At 34.5% G+C, this 26,849-nt stretch overlaps 1 protein-coding gene across 4 annotated transcripts in view; it reads left to right on the forward strand.

Moving 5' to 3' along the window:
* The window catches only part of C3G (C3G guanyl-nucleotide exchange factor), a 105,342-nt gene that overhangs the window by 36,231 nt on the left and 42,262 nt on the right, over positions 1-26,849 (forward strand). For all 4 annotated transcript variants that reach the window (XM_089232958.1, XM_089232959.1, XM_089232961.1 and 1 more), the window contains exons 9-14: positions 6,862-7,024; positions 7,778-8,061; positions 10,947-11,041; positions 12,419-12,533; positions 15,619-15,694; positions 18,604-18,775. In XM_089232958.1, coding sequence (XP_089089084.1) covers positions 6,862-7,024; positions 7,778-8,061; positions 10,947-11,041; positions 12,419-12,533; positions 15,619-15,694; positions 18,604-18,775 — 905 coding nt within the window. The remainder of the gene's footprint in view (positions 1-6,861; positions 7,025-7,777; positions 8,062-10,946; positions 11,042-12,418; positions 12,534-15,618; positions 15,695-18,603; positions 18,776-26,849) is intronic.

Below are 26,849 nucleotides of genomic sequence, written 5' to 3' on the forward strand. Positions count from 1 at the left end.
GAGATATTGGAACATACACCAAGATAATAAATTGTGATTCAATAAATTTTAAAAATTTAATTTTCACCATATAAGCCGCATTTCTGTCAGGATTTACATTTCTCACAGTGAGGGGCATTGGGCAGCACACAAGGATAATAAATTGGGATCAAATAAATTTTGAAAATTCAGTTTCCATTGTATAGGCCACGCTTCCCACTTTCTGTTAAGATTTCCATTTCTTGCTGCGTGGGGCGTCTCGGGTGCACATCGAGATAATAAATTGCGATCAGTGTGCCCCTCCCAGCACAATTTCTGTAATTCACTATTAAATATACTATTACTAATCACTATTAAATATCTGTACAGAGAATATATCTTTAAGGAATTTTTTTTATCGATAATGTATCTAAGTTTTATGTGTAACAGCTGCGAAAAGTCTTATTTTCAACTTTTTTTTTTGCAATGCAATGTACATTTCAAATCACTTTGTATTATCACACTGTAATAATATTCGAACACTCCAACCATAGGCGCCAGAAACTGGGGGCTGATGTCATTTGAGCCCCCCCCCCCACTCCGATAACTCATGAATATGCAATGCACCATTCCGCCTTTTGAGTATGGCTTTGAGTCCCTTATATATGGAATGAATGGCAATTTTCAGCCCTCCCCCCCCCATCCTTCCTCAATGTTTCCTTCATATCGGCACCTTTGACTGGCCAAGGGTGCCAATAGTTTTTGGAACTTGTCTTGTGGGTTCTTGTCTTGATCTTACATAGGAAATTTTGATTTGTGAATCATTTTTCTGGGTGCTCATACCCATTCCATAAAGTACATCCACAGCATCCCTGTCTCTGACATCACTGCAAATGTCAATTGATTTTTGATTGTTTTTTTTTTTCAACCTTGTAAAAAGAATAAAATTAGACTTTTAATTAGCCCATTGTATGTAACTTCATGTACATGACACTCATACGGCTCCAGTCAATGATTAGTAAAAACTTCTTTTCTTACAACACAACTGAATTAACATTAATAGACAATAAAGGATTATATTCAGAGAGGTATTTCCTGGGTGGGGAATGCACGCTTTATCCCAAGATGACAAGTTCAAGTGAAAGGGCGTAACCAAAATGGAGTAATTGGTGATTAAGAACATGAATTAGAAAGGGAGGAGGGAGGCAAGGTTTAAATAGCCCACAGGTGGGAAAGCTATAAATCTGCCTCTGATTATAGCCTACATTTATCAGGATAATTTTAATTTAAAAAAAAATCATATCGTACATGTAAACACTCCACAATGTCTAAACCTTTATTTATTTTCAGTGTCTTTGAGTAACATTTTATTTAAACACCTATCTAACATGAATATCGCAGTAAAAAGCCTGATGATGATTAATAGAATAATAAGTGATGCTATTTCAAACTACCATAATTTTTTTCTTATTTTTAACGATACGTAGATGATTTCAATTTATTGTGCAATTTAAATTTAATTCAAACAATTTAATTTAAAAAATACTACATTATTTTTGTCATCCGTATAATTTGTATCTCTATTTTTATACAACAAAAAACTCAAAGAATTAATTATGGGCTAATTCATTCAATTGCATTAAAAGCTTTTGTAATTTTGGAACATGAATTATGGGTGGAAAACTTTTAAACACACATGCAAACCAACATATCATTTCCACGTTCGGTTTTGCAATATTCCATGTTTTTGCCAACAGAAAAATCTAGACCAAGCACACCAACCTTGTACCAAAAACTAATGACGCTAATGAAAACTATGTGAAAATATTCAAACAAGCCAGCCAAAGATATGCGACTGACCATAAACATAAGATTAATGGTTATATTATATCTGTGTGTGACTGACCCATAGTCATCTTTTTATTGATGATTATATGACCTTTGTCAGTGCTCATCCTGTGGGCATTATAAAAGCTTCATCGATTCATCATTCATAAGCACTGTACATTTCCACCCTTAATCTGCGCCCAACTCCCTTCGCTGCGAGAAATAGAAATCCTGATAGGAAGCTGGGAGTGCGGCTTATATATGGTGAAAATTAAATATTAATTTAATTGAATTATTAATTAATTTAATATTTCAGGTTCTTATGGAGATACTGTAGTGGTAAATGTTGGTGACTCTCGGAGGGGGGAAAAACTCTTGAGCCCATGGGGCAGGTAGAAGTTAACAGTTAAAGAGAGGCTCCACTGTAATTTGGGGAATATCATACAGATCGAAATTTTTCCACATGCTATTGAAATTTTATCACAGCAAAGGTCAATTGTTTTACATTTCAAATTTGTATAACTGAATTTTCAAATATAATTAAATTTTTATATGCAGTTAAATTTTTAAATGTAATTGATATTGTAATTTTAATTTTGATGACCTTCCCCTTTTGATGACCCCCACCCGCTGCAATGACAAAAAATAATTATTTTCAGTAAACTGTGTGTACACTTTTGTTCATGTTTCTTATTTCACATATAAAACCAAAACCTACATTCAAGCTCGCATAGAACATGTACAGTGAAGAATCAACGGTTCGACAAATTGATTCTGCAATAAATTGACATCACAATGAATTGACATTGCGGCAAACTTGTATGCAACGAATTGACACTGCGGCAAACTTGTATGCAATGAATTGACACTGCGGCAAACTTGTATGCAACGAATTGACACTGCAACAAACTTGTATGCAACGAATTGACTCTGCAACAAACTTGTACCGCGACGAATTGGAGCTGCAACAAATTCGTACCACGACAAGTTTAGTGCAACAAATTTACCGGCTACAGGGACAGTTGGCCCCCCCCCCGATAAGAGGGTCTAGGATAGAGAGCAATGTAGGTATATGTGTAGTGCTTTCAATTACTTTTCACGTCAGTCTTTAATAGTGGAAGCGATATACAACGTGCCAGTGTGGCATTGGATGACAAAGTCCTCAACGAAATTCAAGTGGAAGATGTGGATGTCCTAAAACTTCTAACAAATGTACAAAGCACCAAGACCAGATGATATCTATCCTAGGGTCCTCAAGGAATGTGCTAATGAATTGTTGGGGCCAGTTGCACAAATTTACAAGAGTACTATTGCTGAGGGTATCGTCCCAAGCGATTGGAAGCTTGCTAATGTGGTTCCAGTATTTAAAACGGGTGGTAGAGAGGTTGTGTCCAATTACCGTCCAGTGAGTTTAGACGAGAATAATGTATTGTCGAAAAATCAGCATGGGTTCGAGAAGGGGAAGTCATGTGTAACCAACCTCCTTTGCTGCTATGATCATGTAACTAAGATTCCGGGAAAAGGCAAAAACATTGATGTAGTTTATCTTGATTTCCAGAATACATTTGATCGGGTCCAACATGGTAAACTCTTGAAGCATTTACATGAAATTGGGATTGGGGCAACTTGTTGAATTGGATAGTATCATGGCTGAGAGATGGGTCACAACGGGTTATGGTGAACGGGGAATTTTCTGATTAGGCAGGTGTCAAAAGTGGAGTCCCTCAAGGAAGTGTCCTTGGGACCATACTTTTTCACTTTTTATCAATAAAGTCAATCAAGGTATTGATGGATTGTTTGCAAATTTGCAGATGATGTGAAGCTAATGGGGGTAGTCGGGAATCAAAGTGATAGGAAGTTGCTCTAAACCAGTGATTCTCAACGTGGGCGGTGGAAAGTTCCAGGGGGCAGTAGAAGCTACGGGTATAACATAGTATCCTATGGGTCAGATTGTGTTGGGGGCAATGAGAGAAAAAATTTTTAAACAAGGGGCGATAGGACAAAAAAGGTTGGGAAACTATGCTCTAGACCAACCTAAACAGGACTTCAACATGAGCAAATGAATGGAGCTTGTCTTTTAGCTCTGACAAGTGCATGGGCGATCATTTTGGTTTGAACAACCCACATTTCACTTATGAGTTGGTGTTATTATTCCGGGTGCAACTAGGATCACTAATCTGGGTATTCTTATTCATGAGCGGCTTTCTGAACATTGTTCAGCAGTGGTCAAAAAATTGATAGAATACTTGGTTTCATTCTCAAAAAGATCTCTTCTCGTTCTCTTAAAGTGGTCCTTTCACTTTTCGGGGGCTTAGTTCGTTCTGGATTGAAGTATGGAGACCATACCTACAGAGGGACATAGATTTGGTTGAGGGAGGTGCAGAGAACAGCTGTGCATGTTCTTGATAGCACATGGGGCTTAAACTATGAAGAGTGACTTGATTTTTTGAAAATGTTTACACTGGAAGAATGGAGGTGTCATATGAAAAGTGCAGGGGGATATGATTGAAGTGTTTAAAATTTTCAACAGAATGGATAAAATGGACCATGAGTTATTAATGCATCTTCAATCAACATATCGATTGATAATTCTAGGTTGTGGTGTCGCATGGAGTTTTCTCTAACAGGGTTGTGAATAAATGGAATATTTTACCTCCAAGGGTCGTGTATTCTAACAGAATTGACTCTTGGAATAAATCGAGAAGCTGTCCATACCTAGGTGAGACAACCATAATTTTTTATGGGCAGCATATTTATATTTCATCATAATTATTGGTTTTTATTGCTCTTATTGGGTTGCTGTATTTTTTATATATTTTAGATATGTATTCAACCATGGCCCCCATAAAGGGGTGGGGGGGGCTGACAGGGCTCCAGCCCTGATCCCCAGGACAATTGTCTTCATTTTTTGTTTTTTCACACTATAAATTAACTGGAGGGGCCATGAAAAGGCTGGCATGGGGGCCCGCCAAAGGTCCCAGCTTAGGGGCCTTGCTCCATGATGTGGGGGCCATGTATTTGACATCCATATTTCTTATGGGTATCTTTTTGCAACCACCTTGTTGAGCATTTTGTCTGTTGTGGCCTTTGTATTTGTATATTCTAAAACAGGATTTTTTAATTCCTTCAGACTGAATTCTTGCATTTTTTTCCATTTACCCATTGTGAGGAGTTAAAATGGGACTGTTTAATGTATATCAGCAATTACAATAACTTTTTAAAATGTATAGTATATTCCATAGATCCCTTTAGAAAGTCTTTCATTTTTGTTATCTGCCTTTTTTGTTATCTATATTCAACTTCCTTTTTACTAACCCTTATCCCTTTCTTCAATGCTCTTCTTTTATCAGTAAACTATGAGAGGTCGCCCATCCACTTTTTTACTCTCGGAATGCTCTTTTCATTTTAAAATAAAAATTATGCACACTATCCATAAATTAGTGAAAGTGTGATGTGGAAATGTGTTTTTTATGAACAAAGGGTACAACCTTCTGCAAAACAGAGGACAGCTTTGTTCTAAATTATTTCGATTGACTAACTACCCAGACTGATTCCAACCAGTCTTTGAAAATTCTCGCTATACTTTCTCTCAAAAGATCAAAGTTTGTTCTCCGAAAACAAGGAAATATAGAAGGTATATAGAAGAAATATAGAAGATCTGGTAAATATAGACTTGAACCTAATCCCCTGATACAATATAGAAAAATAGCTGTTCTATTTCTAGATTTCATGCATGGGAAAAAATTGCAGAAAAATATAAGGAGCTGAACTTAGATACAACTACATTAAGTATTTGCAATATGTATTACAGTGGGGTATTATAGTTCCCTAACAAAAAAGGCAGCGAAATTAGGTTTTTTGTAATAAAGCTTTGAATTTTATGCCCTAGTTTGCTGATTTAAAATAATAATAGATGTAATGCCAACATAAATTATGTTAGATTTGAAATTTTAATACAAAAAGTGGGAAAGTCTGGAGTTTTAGAAACATGAAGTCCAACGATATACTTTCAAAATATTGAAATAATACACCAGACAGCTGTTTTAAGGCTAATATAGCCCCTTTGTCAGTGGAAATTGCCTATTATAGCTCAGGCCACTTTCTGGAAAAAAACTATGTAATTATTTTGCCCAGCAAATTGCCTGTGCTTCTAACACAGCTAACAGGCTATTTCCACTGACAAAGGGGCTATATTAGCCTTAAAACAGCTGTCTGGTGTTTTACTTTTGTATTTTGAATGTATATCATTAGACTTCACCTTTTTGCACTGTGCTCCAAAGTTTCCATTCGCTTTTTTACCAAAAACTCATTAAATCTGTGAAAGAATAAGAATGTGTAAATTATTATGTAACATGCAAGTCTTAAACACATCGTAATAAGTGCATCCACCAATTGTGCAAGAAACAATCTTTGCAATAGAATATGTTTTTTTGTTTAGCTGATGCTGAATGACCCTTTGGTTGTACATTGAGTGAATCAAGAAACCCTTTGCCATATATTATCCTTAGTTGCCATCAGACATTCACGTTCAAGTGGGTTTTGGGGGGGGGAGCCGTCTCTCTCAACCCCCCCTGCTATTGTGGTGAGTTGATAAGATACAGAGTCAGAGTTGGGAAGAGTTCAGGGTACACAGGTTCGAACCCACCCACCTACAGGAAATTTTGTTTTAATTAATATGTCAGTTTAAATAAAAAAAATCATAATTTTTCATATCCTGAGGGGGAAGTATGCCATCATAGTCTTGCAGACTAATAGCAATAACTTACAGGAGAAAAAATAAACCTGGCTAAACCTTACCTTTGAAATGTGTAAAATTGGTCCATCTGGTGCTTTGGAAAACTAATAAGACCATAATAATAACATTATCTGCGATTTCAATAAGTGCTGTCTACTGTATATGTTTTTCTTCTGGTTCAATTCCACAGTTTTTGGTCTCAAACAATTACAAGAATTATGGTTGTTTTAGTTTTGTGATTAGAGAATATGATTTTTTAAAAGCTATAATATTTTCTTTGATCTTTTGATGAAACCATCAACAAAAAATTTCACAGGTTCTATATTGCATGAATATTTCAGGACATTAGTGATGATTTTGAAAGTTTCTCTTTGAATTCTTTGTTGGATGTTAAACCAGAATGGACTGCAAGTAAGCATGATCCTACTTGTCCTCACCATGTATCATATGAACAGAATGGAAATATTGGAATGCCTCCACCTTTACCACCAAAGAGAAAAACAGGTTTGGTTTTTCATCTGCTTCAGATTTTAAACAGTAAATGCGCTCTAAAATATGTACAGTGGAACCTCCCAAAGTGGACACTCCCATTAACAGACACTTTTTGGGTAAAGTGTAGTATGACTTCAGTGTATTTTTTTGCACCTTTTAATGGTCACTCCCCATTAGCAGACAAAATTTTCACTCCTATGTGTGTCCATTGTCAAGAAGTTCAACTGTATTTTCGATGTTTATTCTGATTTTCAGAATTTTGTAAAAATGTTTCAAGTATATGAAAAATTATTTTGGAAAAAAAAGTAATGTCTTAAAATAGGATTCAAAACAAAATGTAGCTCAACAGATACACTAGTTAAAAATGAGTATGTTGATACAAGTATGTAAGATTGAATGAAAATTAAATTCAGATACCATGTTGCAAAAATTTAGGCACTCCATAAAATTGCCCCATTTTCAGGAAATAATTTAATTGTTACAAATATTCTTTCATATTTTTGTTTATGCAAAAAACTTGATATACCATAAAAGAAATCTATATCATTCACATTACAAATTATATAAATTCAAACCCTGTTAATATGAAGTCAAAGAAACAAAAATATTTTTTATTAACCAAACTTTGTATCAACTGGCAAACAGTGATTTGATTATTGAAGAGAAACTTGAAAATAAATAATTTGATACTAGTCATGTGCTTATTTTTATCATGGAGTCAATAGCCTTTTTAATGATTTCTATACTATTCAATTTTCATTTTAGTTATGGCATATATGCAGATGTTTGGTAGCTATACACAACCCTCTCAAACAGAGTTTCTTCACCAGTCTGCCCACACTTATCACATTCTTCAAACGAACTGGCAAACTGAATATACATTCCAGTCAAAAAATTCATTTTCTTCTAATTTTATTGGGAATTCTGAAGATTCTTTGTTTGGCGATTGTACAAACCTATATTTGAATGCAGAAAATCAGAGCAGTATGAAAAATGGCTGTAATATAAGCAGTCCTCCAGCTTTACCTCCTAAGAAAAGTAAGCCTGGTGTAAGTATCCTAATTATGTAGTTTTATGTAAAGTTCTTTAGTATAAATTGAGGAGTGTTAAATGGAAAATCTTGTAAGTGCACCAAAAATGTTCTTCACAAGAAGAAAACTAATTTACTTAGTAGGGAACTTATAAGTGTGACTTTTGTAGTAGTTAAAAGTTAAATAAAAATGTTCCTAGGCATATTCAATGTTTAGACTAATTCAGTCTGGAATATGATTTTTCATTTTAACTTTTTAATTCTGAATCATTGCATGACGACATTGGTTTTTATATAATCAAGTGTTTGTATGAAATGTTGAAAATATTTTGCATGTAAACTTGTATATGAAAATTCCTTATTTTCAAAAGGAAACATTTCCTTTTTTTTAAATTCTCTTTTCACTTTTCGAAATTCATTTTTTCACTCAATTTTTACTTTCAACATATAATTTAAATATTCTTCCACTACTCCTATATAATAAATGCTGGGCTATTTCCACTTTGTAAAGCAGTCCATTTCCAAAGAATGTGTTTCCTATTTCTTCTACTATAAATTTAGTAAATGTGAAAATGTTCCCTTTTGAAAATAAACTTCTCATATGCAGTGAAACCTCTCTAGAGGCCACTTGGCATTCCAAGAAAATTTGGCTGTCTGCAGAGATTTCACGATCCAGGTAGATAGGGAAAAAAAATTTAATATTTTGAACTGTGGTATATAAAATAACTTTTAAGTAAATTTCTTTTCTTATAATTCATTAAAAATTCATGATAAACTACAATTATGCACAAGATATATGCGGTAGAATCTCTCTTATATCTAACTAAAGACCAAGGGTCAGCCCATTTAGAAACAGTCTGGTTTATCAAGGAAAACAGTGCAAAGTTAATTGCATATGTATTGTGCCATGCCAAATGTGCTGGGTGCTTCATCATGAAACATTGCAAAGTTAATTGCATATGTATTGTGCCATGCCAAATGTGCTGGGTGCTTCATCATGAAACATTGCAAGAAACAAATATTATTTAACCTTTAAATGGCTCAATTGTTTCTGAATGATCAACGTGATAATGTAAGAATTAAATTTTCAATGAAACAATCAATGTGACTTCTTGAGAGATTATCTACAGCAACTTTTGCAGAGAGAGAATTATTTTTCCATAAATATATTTCAAACTATTTTTTTCCTTAATTAAAAGAAAGACAAACAAAATAAAGATTGAATTTTTTGCTCAGTTTAAGAGTTGAACATCAGGCCTACACAAAAAGAAAATAATATGTTACCTGACTTTGACATGAGAAGAACATGTAAAACTCTCAAAATATTAAAAAATATTCAATAACACATTTGTATCAAATGTAAAAATATTTGAATAATAATAACATGTAATTAGATAATCTCACTATTATTTTGTATGCAGAGAAAACTTTAACTAGTATATTGTTCATTATTTTTGAAGGCATTCTGGTTTCAGAGAAAACTGGCTCTATTCAATTTGTATGTTTGGTTCATTAATATTTGGTAAATGTAAATGAAATGATGCTAATCTTACATTGGCATAAATATAACACACAAGCATTCCCTAGGGGTTTAGATCAGGACATTGATAGGTTCAGTGTCTTGTTAGAAGACTATTGCCTTCCAGAGTTTCTAAAATTGTCAGAAGATAACTAATAAGTGTGTTCTGGTATCTTTAAATCTTTGTCTGCCACTAAGAAAAACATTTCATCTTTTAAAAGAGATGGCTCCCACAAACCCTCGCAGATCCTCCTCTCAATTGCCAATTTTCTGTGGTTTTCAACTTCAAGGCATGAATGTGAATCTCATATCAAAAAGTCTCTTCACAGGGAGCAAATAGGCCTACAGCATTTAAAATTAACTCATCAACAGGAAAAGTTACCTGCATTGTTTTGAAATTAAAAAAAACTCAGAAGTGAGATGGTAGTGATTCTTTAAAACACATAACAGGTATTCTTCAGAAATAAACTTAACACTAGGTACACAATACATAGGCCTATACAGCATATTCCAACATGTACAAATTTCTTAGAAGTTTATGAGGTGCATGTGCCATTTAGTAGTAATAGAGTGTACTTGGTGCAGGTCCATGAAGTATTTTTTTCACCATTTTTTGTTTGAGGCCACTTTGTTAGATAAATGGCAGTAAAATCATGATTACACAGAGAATTGTGGATAAGGATAAGAAGAAATGATGGCTTTGAGTAATTTTTTTTTTCCATTTTCATTCATTTCTGTAGTTTTTGATCACAATTTAATATACATACATTCATATATCAACTCGCTGCAACTAGATCATAGGCGGGGGTCACTGGCAGAGCCGGCCGATCTAATGTATATGCATATATATGAATTGGCATGATCATGCCCCTCCCCCCCAGCCTTTACATAATCATTACTGTGCCCCCCCCCCAGCCTTTCAAATCTATCTCCACCTATGAACTAGATAGAAGTGATATGTATTTCTTCCATACCATTTAAAGTGCAATACCAGGTCAGAAACAGCTGAGAGTTTAATTTTCATTATTGTAATTCAAAGCAACTTATAGTTCAAATATGTTCATTTGAATTCAATTCACTTGTTTTTTGAAATTTATATCTGTACAAGCTTTTCCAGATTTTTCTTGAAACTTGTTTATTTTACTTATTGATTTTGTATGACAGTGTGAAACATTAACTACCATGAAACTTTTTAACAATGATTTGTTGGGGATTTGATGGTTGATCTACCTGTTTTAAATCGTTAAAAGATGAAGAAAAAAAATTAAGTGTTGGCTAAATGAAATGTTTTGTAGCTTTTCAAAAATTGTGTGATTTAGTTGAAAAAACTATATTGTTGTTATTATTTTGAACTATATAGAAGCTTTTATGATTTTTTTCTTTAGCAAAACACCTGCATTGCTTGCACCCTGCCAACTAAATGGTCTCCAAGTTCTGCTGAAAAAGTTTATTTGCCAAAATGTAACTACAAATCAGACAAGTAAGGGATGGAACTGTACCATTTTTGATGAAAAACTTGTTTACACATTGCATGTTTTGTGTAAAATAATTCTATGTTGACTTTTGACACTCATGCATTAACATCAAGTACTCAATTTCAAATGAGATGTGAATTGTTCAATTAGGTGGCAGAAAAAATAAATAAAATAAATATTTAAACTCTAACTTAAACTCTGTTATAAAAAACTTCTTTCGATACTATAACCTGGAATTATCTCAAACCAACCAATACCAGTGGCCATTTATTGAAGCACTTGATTGATGAATGTATCAATAGTTCTTGGTCCATCCCATTTTGAATCTTAAATAATTCAATTATACCCCATCCCCAGCATGATGCTCTTCCCCACTGAAGACATATTAAAACAACCAAGTATCTCATCATGGCTCAGGCTGTCCATACTAACTGGTGCCTTAATGCCTCTTCTTCGCACACCTTCAACCAAATCGATGTCCTCCTTCAAGTGTGGTATACTCTAGATCAAAGTTCCCCTAACTTTTTGATCCACGGCCTCATTCTTAAAAGTTTTCTTTTCTCATCCTCCACCCAACTTAAGCCAATCTAAAAGATCCTATTTTATACCTGTAGCTTCTATTGCCACTCTGGACCATCTTATGCTATGATATAAAAGTGAAGGGTTCATAATGGCTGGTTATGCCAAAGCATGAAGAGAATGGTAGTTGACCTCTTGGCAACATGTTTAGAAGAATGACTCTTGTAAATAGAACTAATGTCGAAGGACGTGCGTTTCCTTGCGTGAATCGATGTGTGAAAACATGTTCTATTTTAGCCAAAAAAAAGTGCATTTTCAGCATCCCTACAGCTGAACTTTGTTAAGACAAATTGACCTAATACAAATATGTGCTTAATACAAGTTTAATATATTCCACAATCAAATCTTTTGTTTTTAGTTGATGTAAAATATTTTCAATTTTCTTTTAAGCTTCATATTAATGATCTTCGACTGTATTTGAGTAAATGCTGTATCAGGTTACTTTCAGTAGCATAGCTTTTTTCTAGCTAAAATTTTGATACCAATTAAAATAGGTCAATGACCAGCCACTCACTATTTGTAAAGTAGGTTTATATATATATGCATACCACATTTCTAATGTATTTTCCAAAGTCAAACCCCCCAAATTACAAACCTGTTTTAGGAGGGGAGAAATTATTTCAGTTGTTAGGAAATAGAATCTTGCAAGTTATCAATAATTAAATTCATTTTGTTTTCATGTGTGTTCCATAAGCTTTAATTAGAGTTATTTCTGTGTTTCAAGTGTGTGTATTCTTGAGTGAAAACTTATCACTTGGCATTCATGTATTTTATCACATCATGACAGGTTTTTTCTCTTTCAGCGTTGAAAAGCCATTGAACTCCCCACAAAATGATGAAGTTCTGCATTCAGAAACAAATAGTTTAGGAGCTTTAGAAGAACCAGATGCATCTGAATACATAATCTACAAAAGTCCTGTAAGATTTAATTGATTTGTTATTCTCTCAAGTGAAGATGAAACCAATATTAACCCTAGAATACTAACTCTACGTCTCAGAAATGTAGTCAGTAATATAGGTAACATGCAGTTTTTATTTTAGTTAGCATTCTACGGTTAAATGATGAAAAAAATATATGTGCTTCTCAAAAACTCTCATTGTTATAAGTTTATTTTTGCACACATTGCAAATGAATTTGATATTTATACCTTATCATTATATTATAAATAAAACGAGCTAACTTATTTCAAGTGCAAGCAGATTGTCTCTTTGTCTAAACAGAAAAACTAGTTAAATGCATTTGTATGATTGGATCACAATAAAGAACTTATAAATGATCTAAAATAATCAGTAGATTGAATAGTTTTCATTAGGGCAATTTTTGATTGTGGTTAAAAATTTTAGTTGAGTTGTACTCAATTCCATTAAAATTTTCTCTTAAAAGTTTTTAATTAACTTGATTTATTTGACAAATCCTAATAGGTTTCTTCAGTTATGTTCTCAAACATAATATTTTTGTCAAATGAACTTATTCATATAAAAATAGGACAAATGGTGTAAAATTGTCATTTAAAAAAAGTTAAATCATGATTTTGTTAAAGTTGGCTTTATAATTGTTTAGAAAAATTGATAAAATGAGTCAAATTTATGTAAAAAAAATTTACCAAAATGATGAAATAACTGAGAGCATGATAAAAAAAAAAATCCTGCCCCATACAACATGCACCACGTGGTCTGATTTTTGGCAGAAAATCATAAGTTTAAAAAAATAAATGATAACAATGAAGCATCTAATGATTTGACCAAAAAATAATAATAATAAATCATTCTTGCTTCCATACATTAGGGTATTCAAGGGAGGTGGGAGTGTGAAGACTGTTTTAATTAAAAGGAGTATAAAGATGCAAACTAGTTTCAAAATGACTAACCCAGAATAAGTGGTTTTTTAAAAAACAAACGAGATTCAACCGAAGCAATTCCAAGACTTGATGGATAGTTTAGCATATTCAATTGCTTGCAATCAGTGGTCTTAATTTCTTGATTTGTTCCTGTATTTGTTCACATTTGGCAAATAGATGCAGGAAATGAATAAAAGTAATAAAATGTAATCATTTGATTATTTTTGTTGCACCACTGTTATTTTTCTGCACACCAAGACTAATTAGACCGGGACCTACAGTTTATTGCTGAATCTGAATGGCAGCATTCAACATTTTTTCCCTATTTGTCTCACAGAGGGGTTGTTGCACTTCAACAATGCCCTTGATGCAGTTATAATGTGTTGTGTGGTCACTTCATACCTCGATATCAGGAAAATACTGACAAGGAAGAACGAATCTGTTATCATACTCTCAACAATTCTTAACATCCTTTAGTATAGTATGCAAGTATTTTATCGACCTAAGCTACCACACTCCATAAAATGAAATGAAATAAACTTTTTCAGCATTAATTAATGTCACAAACTACATCTGTCATAAATGATTGCCATTTCAAAATAACCAATTAAAAATTAAATCAATTTACACACTGAGCAGCACAGCAGAAATCACTAAATCCTCTTCAAAATGCCATATCTTTTGAAGAACTAGGCTTTCTTCCATTTTTCAGCAGATGCAATCTAAGGGGTTTGGGGGAAAATGTTCCGCTGAGAGAAATTAACTTTAAAAATATCTGGGCTAGCCAAAGGTAAAATAAGAGGCTTTTAAGAAGGGAAGATATCTTGTCAATGCCGCTTGAAGGGTTGAGGATTTTGATCAACCAGTTAAAAATTTTAATAAAGTCCCAGCTCTTGTTTTATCCAAGTGACATTAAGATTGAATTAATATTGAGTTTAAGGCATCAGAGATAGATTTCTGTCTCTCTGCTGTGAAAATATAAAAAGCTGTTGATATATTTTACTGATGAGGTAGGAAAAACCGGTTTTCACTTAAATAAACTATTTTTTTTTAATATTTGTGTTGAATCAGATATTGAAAGGGAAAGCTAACAAAAAACACAGCTGTTGAACAATAAAGTATCAATGAATGTCAATAAATGATATAGTATCCAGTTTTATAAAGTAATGGCATCTTTTTTTTCTAAGGCTGGTCTGACTAATTATAAAAGACAAATTTATTCTCACTTATGTGAATAGCAGTTTTATATTCTGTAAGCGTCAGCTCTCCCTTCCCCAGAAGTATTAAGGAGCTGAACACCATTTAAGATATATTTCAACAGTTTTCATGGAAAGAACTGGTTTTGAAGCCAATAACCTACAGTAACCTAGCCTAAAACCAGTATCCTACATAAAATAATTGATTGTATTTCTAAGGAAATGATACGGTTTAAGCAAAGAAATTCTAGTACTAGGTAGAGAGAGAGAGAGAGATAGTTCAGCATTTTAAATATTTTCCAGCAGGGGTAGTTTTAATTTATTAATCTATTCTTGTATTTGGATGGTGATTTTTCTCCGCCAAGATACATGAAATCAGTAGACTATCTGACAAAATCATCATCCATTTCTACTGCTGCTACCTGGACATCATTAGCTGAAGTTAAGAGAGGCTGCAATATCTCTACTCAACAAGTCACTCTACTTTGTATGTTTTAAGGAAAAGGGGATCATCTCTCTGTGACCCGGCATGTAAGAGGTCCTGGGTTTGATTTCCGGTATGAGGTAATGACACTTTTTTCCAAGTTCACCTCGGCATAATATCCAGATAGCCTATTGATTTCATGTTCTTATATTTGTGTACATTATGGCAAATAGATGCCAAATGCACCATAAAAAATGCAGTACAACATTACACTATAAATCAGTGGCAAGTATAGAAATAGTTTGAAAAAAATAATTTGAAAACTTCCTACACACTAAGTGACAATCTTTACTGGCTGAATGAAAATAAGCATTTCTTGAAAAAATTATTTTTCCTGTAGATGCTTTTTTCCCAAGGATGTCTGTATGTGTATTTGTTGTGTTGTGGGAATTTTTTGCACAAACTTTGAAGTATTATCAAAAACGTTTTTTTTTCATTTATTACTTTTGTAAATATAGTTCATTAATTACTTTCTTTTTTTCAAGGGAGAAGATGGACCAGATATCAGAGGTGGTACTATAGACTCACTTATTGTACAAGCAACTAAAGCTACAAAAAATGGTAAATTTTTATTTTTTTCAAAGTGTGTAGCAACTTTAAAATGGTCTTTACATAGTTCCACTCAATCACTTAATTAATTCGCATAGTCACTTGCATCTTTGAAAATCAAATGAGATGCCTGTGAAAAAAGAATGTGAACTACCTAAGTTTGTTTTTGGCTGAACACTTGATCATCATAATCGAGAGCAGAGCATTGATGCCTTAAAATCTTTCAAAATCTCATCAAATAAAATTGCATGGTTTCTTTGGCTAAACAAAAAAACCTGCCTTAATTTTCTAAGCAAAGTAGAGTAGTTCCAGCTTCAAACTCATAACAATCACTGAGAGACTAATTCTCACTTTTTTGCCAAACTACCAAAGTCCTTAAACAGTTTTTTCCCTCTAGTCATATCATCTGGTTTGTTGCAGAAGCAAACAAAAAAATGTTGGGAAATTTAAATTCTGAAACTATCTCAACAAATCTTAGATATTGCTTCCTTAACTGCGTAGATAGCTCTCAACTTTTAATATTCTCTTATGTCTCTTTTTAAGAGCTCAATAGTCTACAAAAAAAAAAAGGTTTGGAAAGTAAACAATGAAAGGAGAAAAATGGTATTTGCTGCAGGGATCAAAAGCCAACTTCCAAAATTATATAACCTGTGGGCTTTTATGATGGGAAATTATTATATTTAAATATATTCCTTTGTGAACAGCCAATTCCTGCACTTAAAAATGCTTGGTGAGGACTTCTGTGAATTTCATAATAAATGATATTAACCCATTAAAGACGACTTTGATTTTTAGAAAGAATAAAAACACTAAGTATGTGTGGAACCACTATCACCATTTATTGGCAAAGAAAAAATTAAAATTTTGAATGGCAAATTCTCTTACCAACCTGCGTCAATGGGTTAAGTAAATGTATTTTTTCCAAATAATTGAAGCTTGAAAACTATTTTAAGGCATGTTATGTAAATTTAATAGTATTACAGCCAATTCTTAATAAGTCAAATTCTGATAAATTGAATATAGTTAAACCTTCAATATTACTTTAGTTTTAAAATTTTTCCTCAAGTCAAAGTTCTTTTGAGTGATAGATAGAACTGCTCACAACCCTGGACTGATGCAGAGCATCTTACTTCCATTACCTCAAATGAGAGAATGAGATGAACAAAAAAATTTCATTTATCCTTCTAGTAAGGAATTAAAGGTGTGGTGTGTGTACATAATTCAAGGAACGTCTTTCTTCCCTTTCCCTTCTACTTCAGTGTTTTTATAAACACTGACAATGAGAATGAACTTGGTCACCTGTGCTTGCAGATCATTTGTTGTATGTCTGGTCAGGTTGAAATCACCATTTTGTTTTCGCTCAGTTGTGAGTGTTGAACACATCAGTACAAATTTTGATTGTTCATAGATTTTTCAAAAATTTCAAAATCAAAAGTCGAAAGTTTCAGATTTGAAAGAAAGGCTAAAAAATTATCAATGACATGGAAATAAGTCCAATTTTCAAGAAAAAGTTCGTTATTAAAAAGAAAGGCATACCTCTGAATATCATATCAAAAATTTTAAAAAATAAGGACATTATTCATGCAAGACTCTCTTCAAACATGGATCAAATGAGATGCAATCAAAATGTATTTTTTAGAGAGAATAATCTTTTGCTTTCTCTTTATTTATAAGTTTTGTTTATATAGATTTTTTTTTTAATTTTTGTTTTCTTTTTTTACTTCTCTGAAATCTGAATTCCTGATGAGTCGAACTAATAATATCTCAAAGTTTTTTTTTTTGCCATCTGCTGCATATTCTCAAATTATTGAGATTTCACACTAGGTACTTGTGTATCCAAAGAATTCAGAATTGTAAATGTCATCTGACATTCTAAGTGCACTATTGATTATGCTTAGCATTGTTCTTCCCAGTATTCAGGTGGTGATCAGATGGTGAATTTTTTGCATCAGTGATCTGGTTCAGCATTCATGCTCTAGGTCAGGTATCTTCAACCAAGTACAGTGAAACTCTGCTTATACATGCTAAATTCCATGTAAATGAGAGACAAATATAATAATCTATTGCATTTACAAGCACCTAAAAGATGTTGTTGCCTATGCCCTGATTTCATATGCAAAAAATTACCAAAGCAGAATGTCTTGCATTGTTCAGCAATGAGCCCTCAGCCTACTGCAAATGTTCTGTGGTGAAAATTCCCATAATAACTTTTTTTTACACTTTTCTTAAAATTCTTCCAGATTCTTCTGCAACGTACGTCACACATTTTGGCATGTTCTGCTTTGGAGCACAAAGTCTTGATTGGCAGCTCAGTTAAACCATCATATTCAAGAATTTACAGTATGCTAGTCTGAGTTTGAACAAATGTCAGAGTTGGCATATGGGTGGTCTTACTCTTATTCTGTTCATTAACAGTGCTGACTACTTGGGAAAAAAGATTGAATTCTTTAAAAAGTTTGAGTTGAGCATGATGAAAATATTTTTTGCACAAAAAATCACAATATACCCTATTTTGGTATATAGACCTATAAGGAAACATTTCAGTATGTTACCACATCATACCATGCAGGGAAGTGACATGTTTGTGAGGTAGGAGAAACTTCTGTGAACATTGTTGAAGACTCCTTTGGTTCAGTTGGTCTGACATTCTCTCCTGACTAAAATAGGATGTCTTTTTTAATTATTCCGAATTCACTGATAACTCAGAATTTAATGATGTTATTAAATTAGCCCAACAGAATTAATAAATGTTGCAAAAAAAACTAAAAGAACTGAAATGCATTTCAAACTTCTACTTTGACTTAAAACTTTATCAAACTTCTACTTTGACTTAAAACTTTATCAAACTTCTACTTTGACTTAAAACTTTATCAAACTTTTATTTGTGTTTGGTGAAAATTTTAATTTTTAACTTTTTTCAGATTTTCTCTATCAGGAAGCATTTTTGACCACTTACCGCACATTCATAGCACCTCTTGATTTAGTCAGGAAACTTCTATGTAGGTATAACAAATTCATCTATATGTCTGACATGCGACAAAGAGCTGCCAGGAATGCATTTGCTCTTCTGATTCGAGTTGTTGATGATATGTGGTTAGTATGAATTTTATTTACGTTATTTATATTTAGCAGAAAAATTATGGTACATTTGTTGATACTTGAAATAAGAACATCATTAAAATTAGGAGATCCGCTTATTTAGGTGGAGAAGACAATAATTGTCTTAATTAATTATCAACCAAAATACATTAAGAGATTTTAGGAGTTTCCAGTCTTTTTTTCTCAGCAAAAAAAAAAAACACCTTACACAAAGTGTTTAGCATACAAAGCTCTCAATGACAGACATAGAAAAAGAGCTATTCAGATTGAGTATGTGCCGCTGTGGTGGTCGAGTGGTTATAGTGACGGACTCGCGATGCGAGGATCCGGGTTCGAACCCCACAGTGGTGGTCGGCTGAAGTTGGTTTTCTGTGGTTCCCAACTTCAAGGCTCAAATGCGAGCTGATCTCCCTGTTAAAGAGTCTCGCCACAGAGAGCAACACAGTCCTACAACGATAAATCATTCAATCATAACACTTCACTCATAGTTAGAAAAACTGGTGGCAGATGGCAGCACTACACATAACAAGCATTACAGAGAAACAAAAAACTTCACGTCTGGTTTCACTACACGTACACGCACATTCCCGCATGTACCGATTCATTGGGGGTTCCGCGGGGTAGGGGGGGTGTAGCAGTAGTAGGTAGGGCCTCCAAAAAATGGCTCGGGGATCCATGATGTTCTTAAGTCAGCCACCTCGTTGGGCAATTTGCCTGTTGTGGCGTTGTATTTGTTCGTTTGTTTGTATGAACCATTCATGCGTCCAAACTATTTGTGCTACTTGTAGCCACATAAATCAGCTGCTTGCCATGATCCACTTCATGTTGGTACATCAAAGAAGTGCCTAAGTGCGTTGCTTTCTAAATCCTGTGAGGCAAAAGAAGCTGTGGTGATGCAGTGTCAATTAGTTTGACAAAACTCGGATATATAGGGTAACAAGATGTATGGCATTTTACTAATAAACCATTGATCCTAGAGGCATACTTCCAATTAGAAAAAGTATCCAAGTAATGTACAAATATGCTATTCACGTTGCAAGGGGTTGTATAGTTATTAAAATAAAAAATTAGCTTTTTATATGGACACCCTGTGCTCAAAAACCCAATAAAAAAAGTGACAAAGGATTCTACACTTAGTAATTTTCTACAGCTAAACAATGAGTTTTAAATTTCTGTCAGACAAAGTTGGACTGAGATTTCAGTTCCCTGCTTGGGATGTATTAAGATGATTTCCTGAGGGCAGTGAAAGATCTACAAGAGAATTTGAACAAAGCTGGGTTTTACCGTATTCCATGCTCATGCAGTAGAGTATAATTAGCACCAACAAGAGAAAAATAATGACCAAACAACAAGAATACAAAAAGAAGCTACTAATATGGCCGGACATGAATGAATGAATGAATGCCAGAACTTTGCCACTGGACTTATCCCGTTGCCGAGATCTCTTCCAGCCCAGCTTCGTGGCAGAGTCTGGAACACTTTATTTACTGTCAAAAAAAAACAAAAAAAACATACAAACTTTTTTACAACATATTTTCCCCGGACAATTGGGTACTGTCGCGATTAACAAATTTTGTGGTGATTACAGACGAGATGGGATTAGGAGTTGGAGAAGTTTCGGGGTTTAGTTAAGATGAATGTACACACATATTATACAAATACAAATACAACGCCACAACAGGCAAATTGCCCAACGAGGTGGCTGACTTAAGAACATCATGGATCCCCGAGCCCCTACCTACTACTGCTACACCACACATGAACCCCCCCGCCCCCCGCGGAACCCCCCAACGAATCGGTACATGCGGGAATGTGCGTGTGCGTGTAGTGCAACCTGACGTAAAGTTTTTGTTTCTGTGTAATGCTTGTTATGTATAGTGCTGTCATCTGCCCCCAGTTTTACTAACTATGAGTGAAGTGTTATGGTTGAATGATTTACCGTTGTAGGACTGTTGCTCTCTGTGGCGAGACTTTTTAACGGGGAGATCGGCTCGCATTTGCGCCTTGAAGTTGGGAACCACAGAAAACCAACTTCAGCCGACCACCACTGTGGGGTTCGAACCCGGATCCTCGCATCACGAGTCCGGCACTATAACCACTCGACCACCACAGCGGCAATGGAGGTATGTTTTAAAAGCAATTGAGCACCCCCCCCCCCAGCCATCTCATCTGTTATCTTACACTTGCCATATTATATACACAGGATACAAAAAGAAAGAGAAATGAGAATCTTATTGTGAATAAATCTTATTGATATATATCCATCAGAGCGAGTCATCTCGCTTAACACCTTATTGGTGAGCAAATGGGTTTGATAACTTGCGACTAGAAGCCAGCATCAGTTTTATTGGGTTGAGTTCACTCGCTCCGGTGGATTTAATGAAAATATACAAAATAGAAGTATTGTGTGGGGGAATATATACAATTAGGGAGCACCCGTGGCATCTCGCTTAGCACCTTATTCGGTGAGCAACATGAATCCGACAATATGAGTACGCACGTGTGTTGTGGACATGAAATGCATGGGCAACTTGAATGGAGGAAAGAGAAATACACACATTTATATGCATATATATAACTGTCAGGTCGAGTCGTCTCGTCCTAAACCTATTTTGGTGAGCAATGTGTGCTTGATTTAAATGGGGGATTGTCTGGAGAGAGCCTTAGCTAAGGATCAGCTTCGGTCTTGTTGTTTTGGTTGACTCGATCTGGCTGGTTATATTTATATTTTTAAAAAAAATGGATATATATATATATATATATAATATAAACTACATGTAATGGTTATTATGAAACCATTAGTGTCGTCCTGCCTAGCACCCTAGTTAGAATAGCGGCATGAAGGACACTTGTGGTTATCACATTTACATCATTGTAACGGGAATGTTATAAAAATTCTTGTTCGGGTCCCGTTAGTACATGCTATATCATGTATTAGTAGTGGCAGTCATGTGGATATGATTTTTGTTGTTATTTTTATCCATTTCTGTTTTTTTTTTCCCCACTTATTTTTATAATATTTAAAACATTATTTTATAAATCTGGTGGACAGATTTCTTGTTTTTCGTTGGCGTGTATATATCTGACAAGGCTTGTAATCCTTGCTGCTGTGTTTTTGTTTTTGATTATTTGAGTGAACCATTGTTTTCTATTGTTTTCGGAATATTTGTACATGTGTAGATGTTTTGTAAATTTGCACTCTGTTGCATAGTGAACAGAAGTACCCACCATACCGCAGGCACATTTGTCTGTTCGGCGGCGTTTCCGTTCGTGTAGATATATAGGGAATGGGCCGTGTCCTGTTATGAAGATAGTCACCTCCCTATTCCAGTTTAGTGTGTTGTATGTGGCTCGAGGGACAATTTTGTGCACTTTCCTAGCTGTTGTTCCTTGGTCCCAAATTTGCTGCTATTTCTGGAGGGTTGCTTGTTTAAGTTGTCGCTTCAGGAGCGTTAGTGGGAAAGGGTTATCAAGTTGATTGCAGCTTTGGCTAGAGAGTCTGCTCTCTCGTTTCCAAGATTACCTACATGGGCCTTGGTCCAACCTAGGAAAATGTTTGGGTTATTTAATAGACGCCGCCTTAATACACGTACTATTGTGTTTCTATTTGTTGGATCTAGAAGTGCTTGAAGGGAGGAGCGGCTATCAGTTATTATTAAAACTCGCTCTTCTGCTCCCGTTGCGTATTGTGCAGCTGCTTCTATCGCTAACAATTCTGCTTGGAAGTTACTATTGTTTTTATCTAGCGCTGCTTGCCACGTTTGCTTTTCTGTATTGTTTGTGTATACACAATAGGCTGCCCTGACGCCTTCATCGGTTTTGGAGCCATCTGTGTATATGTGGGTGTTTGCTAGTTTTATATCGTGGCCGTCAATCGAAATTTGATTGGGGATAGTTGAGCAGGAGGGGTGGTGGTGCCAGCCATGCTCCCGTGCTTCAAAGTTATTGGGGTCAAAGTCTAGAAGTTCTGGTTGAATGTTTTTCCTAAACCTAACTGCGTTTGTGTAGACTGCTTCCATTTGGAGCTTTAGGTGTAGTGGGCAGTTGCCTGTGATCACTTGGAGTCCGAGCGTAGCTGTTGTGTCATAGGCTCCGGTTATTGTTAAAAGAAATTTCCTCTGTGCACTATCTAAAGCCTGTTGTGTTTTTTTGGTTGGATGCCTATACCAAGCTGAGGCGCCATGGGCCAAGAATTTCTCGACCACTGTCTTGTAGATAGTGTTCCTAATGCTTTGTGAGATGCCCCAGGATTTTTCTGCTATTTTAGTTAGTTTAAAATGGAAGCGAGTCACTTTTAGTTTGCGTTCATTGATGTGTGATTGTCAGCCGAGGTCTTTTTGGATGGTTACGCCTAAATATTTGAGATTGTTTATGCATTTAATATTTTTACCATTAATTTTGATCTTAGGGGGATATTTATTTTTTGTGAAACAGAGAAATTGTGTTTTTTCTGTTGAGATTTTGAGGTTATGTTCATTAAGCCAATTCGAAAAATCGTTAAGAATTTTAGTTGCCTTTGTCACTAGCTGTGATACATTTACTGACCCTATCACAAAGGCCAAAAAGGATTAAAAGCTCCTTTAATATCGATACTTATAAAGGCGACGTCCAGTTCTTTGCTCTTGAATTCATTAATTTTAGTGAGTATTAGGTTGAGGGCATCATCTATAGAATTACCTGACCTAAAGCCAAATTGAAGGTTAGAGTTATAGTTTTGAGATTCCAGGTGAAAGTTGAGTCTTTGAGTCAAAACTTTTTTCAAGACATTTACCTCCTACGGGCAAAAGGGTTATTGGACGATACGAGTCGATTACATCTGGTTTTTTATCTGGTTTTTGAAAGAGTATTACTTGCCCTATCTTAAAGATGTTGGGGAATGTTTTTAGTTCGAGGCATTTGTTGAACATCGTGAGGAAAAGAGTTGGGTATTGTTTGTGTACATGCTTGATTTTTGGGGCCGTCAATACTATCAGGACCTGGGGCTTTGTTTGTCAGTATCAGTTTTATAGTCCTATCCACTTCAGCCGGACTGAATGGAGGGTCATTGTAGTTCGACGATGTCATAGTGTTCGTGCTCTGTGCGGAGGACGTAATATGGCCGGACAGAGAAATCTGTAATTGCACAACACATTATAGAACCCAACCATAACATTATGTTCAGCAAAACCAAAGTTTTATCCCAGAACTCAAAACTATTTCTCTGAGATTTTCATAGAAGCTATTGAAATATAGAAGCACAGTATTTTAACAGGATATAGGAAAGAACGAAAATGAACAATATTTGGGTTACAGTATTAAGTAAAAAGTAAAAAATTTTGTCCTTAGCAAACTGAGAGACCAGTAATACAGCAGACACCCAATCACATAATACCAACAAAATTGTTCAGTCAGATGAACTGAGAAAACAGTTCTATGTCTAAAAACCAATAAAATAATATAAACAAAACCACTCAATCCCTAATAAGCACTGTAAGCCAAACCAGCACAGTTCATAAATATGGCTCCATCACCTGCTTATGCAAGCCACGTGACTTTTTTTGCGCGAAAGCTGTCATGGTGTAAGGTTGCAAGAGATGCTGCTCCCCTGGGTAGACAGTTGCTGCTGCTGAGCCAGGTGGCTCCGATGGTATTAACGCCTATCTGAACTCTGTTGCTAAGGCTATCTAATTATAAGGGCATCTTACTGCCGGACGGAGGTCCGCTGTTATTTCACTCATAGATATTCAGCTTCACGGAGATCCTATGGGTGGAGACCTGCCAGTTCTGCTCTCAGTTCTAAAATATTGCTGGAAAATTTCAACAGTCGCATGATTCTGCTGCTGAAGCCTGGTCTAGAAGGAAAGATATCCTGAGAACGTCACTTCCTGGAAAATAGCATCTGTTTTAGACTACAAGATAGATCCTTTTAGTTACTTACGCTTGGCATTGCAATGGTAAATACTCACATATTTTTAAGTTGTGCTACGTGCACATGATAGCCAGGGCTGCAACTAGATTTTTGGTCACTTGGGGCAAGTGCGCATTTTGGCGCCCCTTCTAATGTTGAAGGAGAAGTTTGAGAATAAAATTTGCACTCCATCTGTGTGTGGTCCAGCGCCCGGGGCACGAGGCCCACCTGCTCCCCCCTCCCCCCAGTTGTGGCTCTGATGATAGCTATCCCTAATGATCCTCAATTATGGCATAAATAGCAATAGAATTAAAAATTCTGATAAAAAGCAAGTGTGATGTGACCCGCACAAAAGTGAGTTCAAAGTTAAATTGAGTTGCATAAAACTCTGTTGAACCAATACCTTCTAAAGCAGAAGGCCTGACCCCGAGATTCATGACGTCATCGAATTCCGTCGTACGAAACCCATCTTCCCTGTAAGATCGTTTTCCAGCACCACACTAACGCTGATGTGTTATAACACATCGACCCACGTTGCTATATTTTTTCTTAATGTTATATAAAAAAAGAGGCTAAATTATTAAAGACTTGCACTCGAATAGACAAGTTTATACTTATAATTCATTATTTCCAAGTATCAATTAGGGCCAGAGTTTTGATAAAAACTTAATGTTTGAAAAAATTACCTTTTGACCTCAAAACTTCCCCAAGAGCATTAATTTTTCAGAACTTCATTTCTGTTGACTTTAACCAAAAAAATATCCATTGAATACCAAAAGAAAATTGAGAACAATTCAACTATTTAGTATCCTTTATTTCTCAACACATACAATATATATTTTAAGTCATTTATAAAAAAAATAAATATGTAAAAGGAACTTTTCAATAAATAAATATGATAAATAACTTGCGACTTATAAGTTCTTGATGAGAATATTCTCTTGTTATTTATAATATATAGTTACATATAATATCCTTGAGAACATTCTCTGGAAGAACTACTTTCATACTTTCATAAATTACTGGGGATTTTCATGTAGAAAATAATTATTCTGAAGTTATTAATAATAGTGCTTGCAGAGAGAATATTCTTCAGTTACCAAAATCTTTCCAGAGAGTATCAAGAATATATGTAATAACATGTATTATAATAATCTTGATAAATAACTTGAGAATATTCTCTAGTAATTTATAATAGTTGTCCTTTGAGAGAATATTTTCTGTCCCCATCTCTCTTCCCGTCAAGATGGGAATGTTGAAGTTTGTAGACCACAAATGAAAAATTGAAAGCAAGAAAATTAAACCAACAGAGCTGAATTGCACAACTTTTAAAAGAACTGAGTGATACAGAATTTAAGTGTATGTGCATTAAAGAAAACAACAGTTCTGTATCTTCTTAGAATGAAAGTGGTTGTATAAGAATAGCTTCCTTTATCAATCAACTTTGATTTAATTTCTTTTGTTGTGAACTTATTTCTAAAAATATATCTAATTCTAAAATAATTTTTTAAGGTTTCTAACATCTTTATATAACCAAACTTTTAAAACCTCTCATCATGATCTGAGAATATTCTAGAAATAAAAGTTGTCATTGGGGGTGATTATACCAAAAATTGTTTTGTTGTAAATGTTTCGGGCAAAGAAAACTGATTTATATTTCACAATATAAACAAAGTTAGTAAAAAAAAAATTTAATTTAAAAGAAAAATGAATATTCTCGATTATTCTCTAATTTTTACATCCAGGATAATATTGGGATAATATTGATAATATTCTCATTATCCGAGAATATTCTCACCTCATATCTCTAGATTCAAGTAGTAAAAATCAAAAATAGTGCTTTTTTGAAAATGTCACCACTTTCCTTTTTGCATAAAATTTATTGACCTTTAAAAATACCTACCTATAAAATTTATGACCTTATTTTCCTTTAAAAGTGCATTTTTATTTGAAGGTTCTTTAGAAATACATCAGAAAAAACTCCACAGAAAATTACCCCCTCCCACATACTAAAACTTACCTCAAAGAAATATTGTTAGTACCTGTCTATATTTCCCAAACCTGGCTTTTGAATAAGTATTTGTATATATTTTCCAGTTAAAACATGGAAAACCCAATTCATCAACACAGTATTTTGTAATTTCTAAAGAACCCAAAGTTGTTCATCATAACGTACTGCAA

Source organism: Pholcus phalangioides, unplaced genomic scaffold (assembly GCF_987345545.1).
Source record: "Pholcus phalangioides strain wild (caught in Gottingen) unplaced genomic scaffold, Ppha-v1.0 ptg000007l_1, whole genome shotgun sequence".
Taxonomy (NCBI): Eukaryota; Metazoa; Arthropoda; class Arachnida; order Araneae; family Pholcidae; genus Pholcus; species Pholcus phalangioides.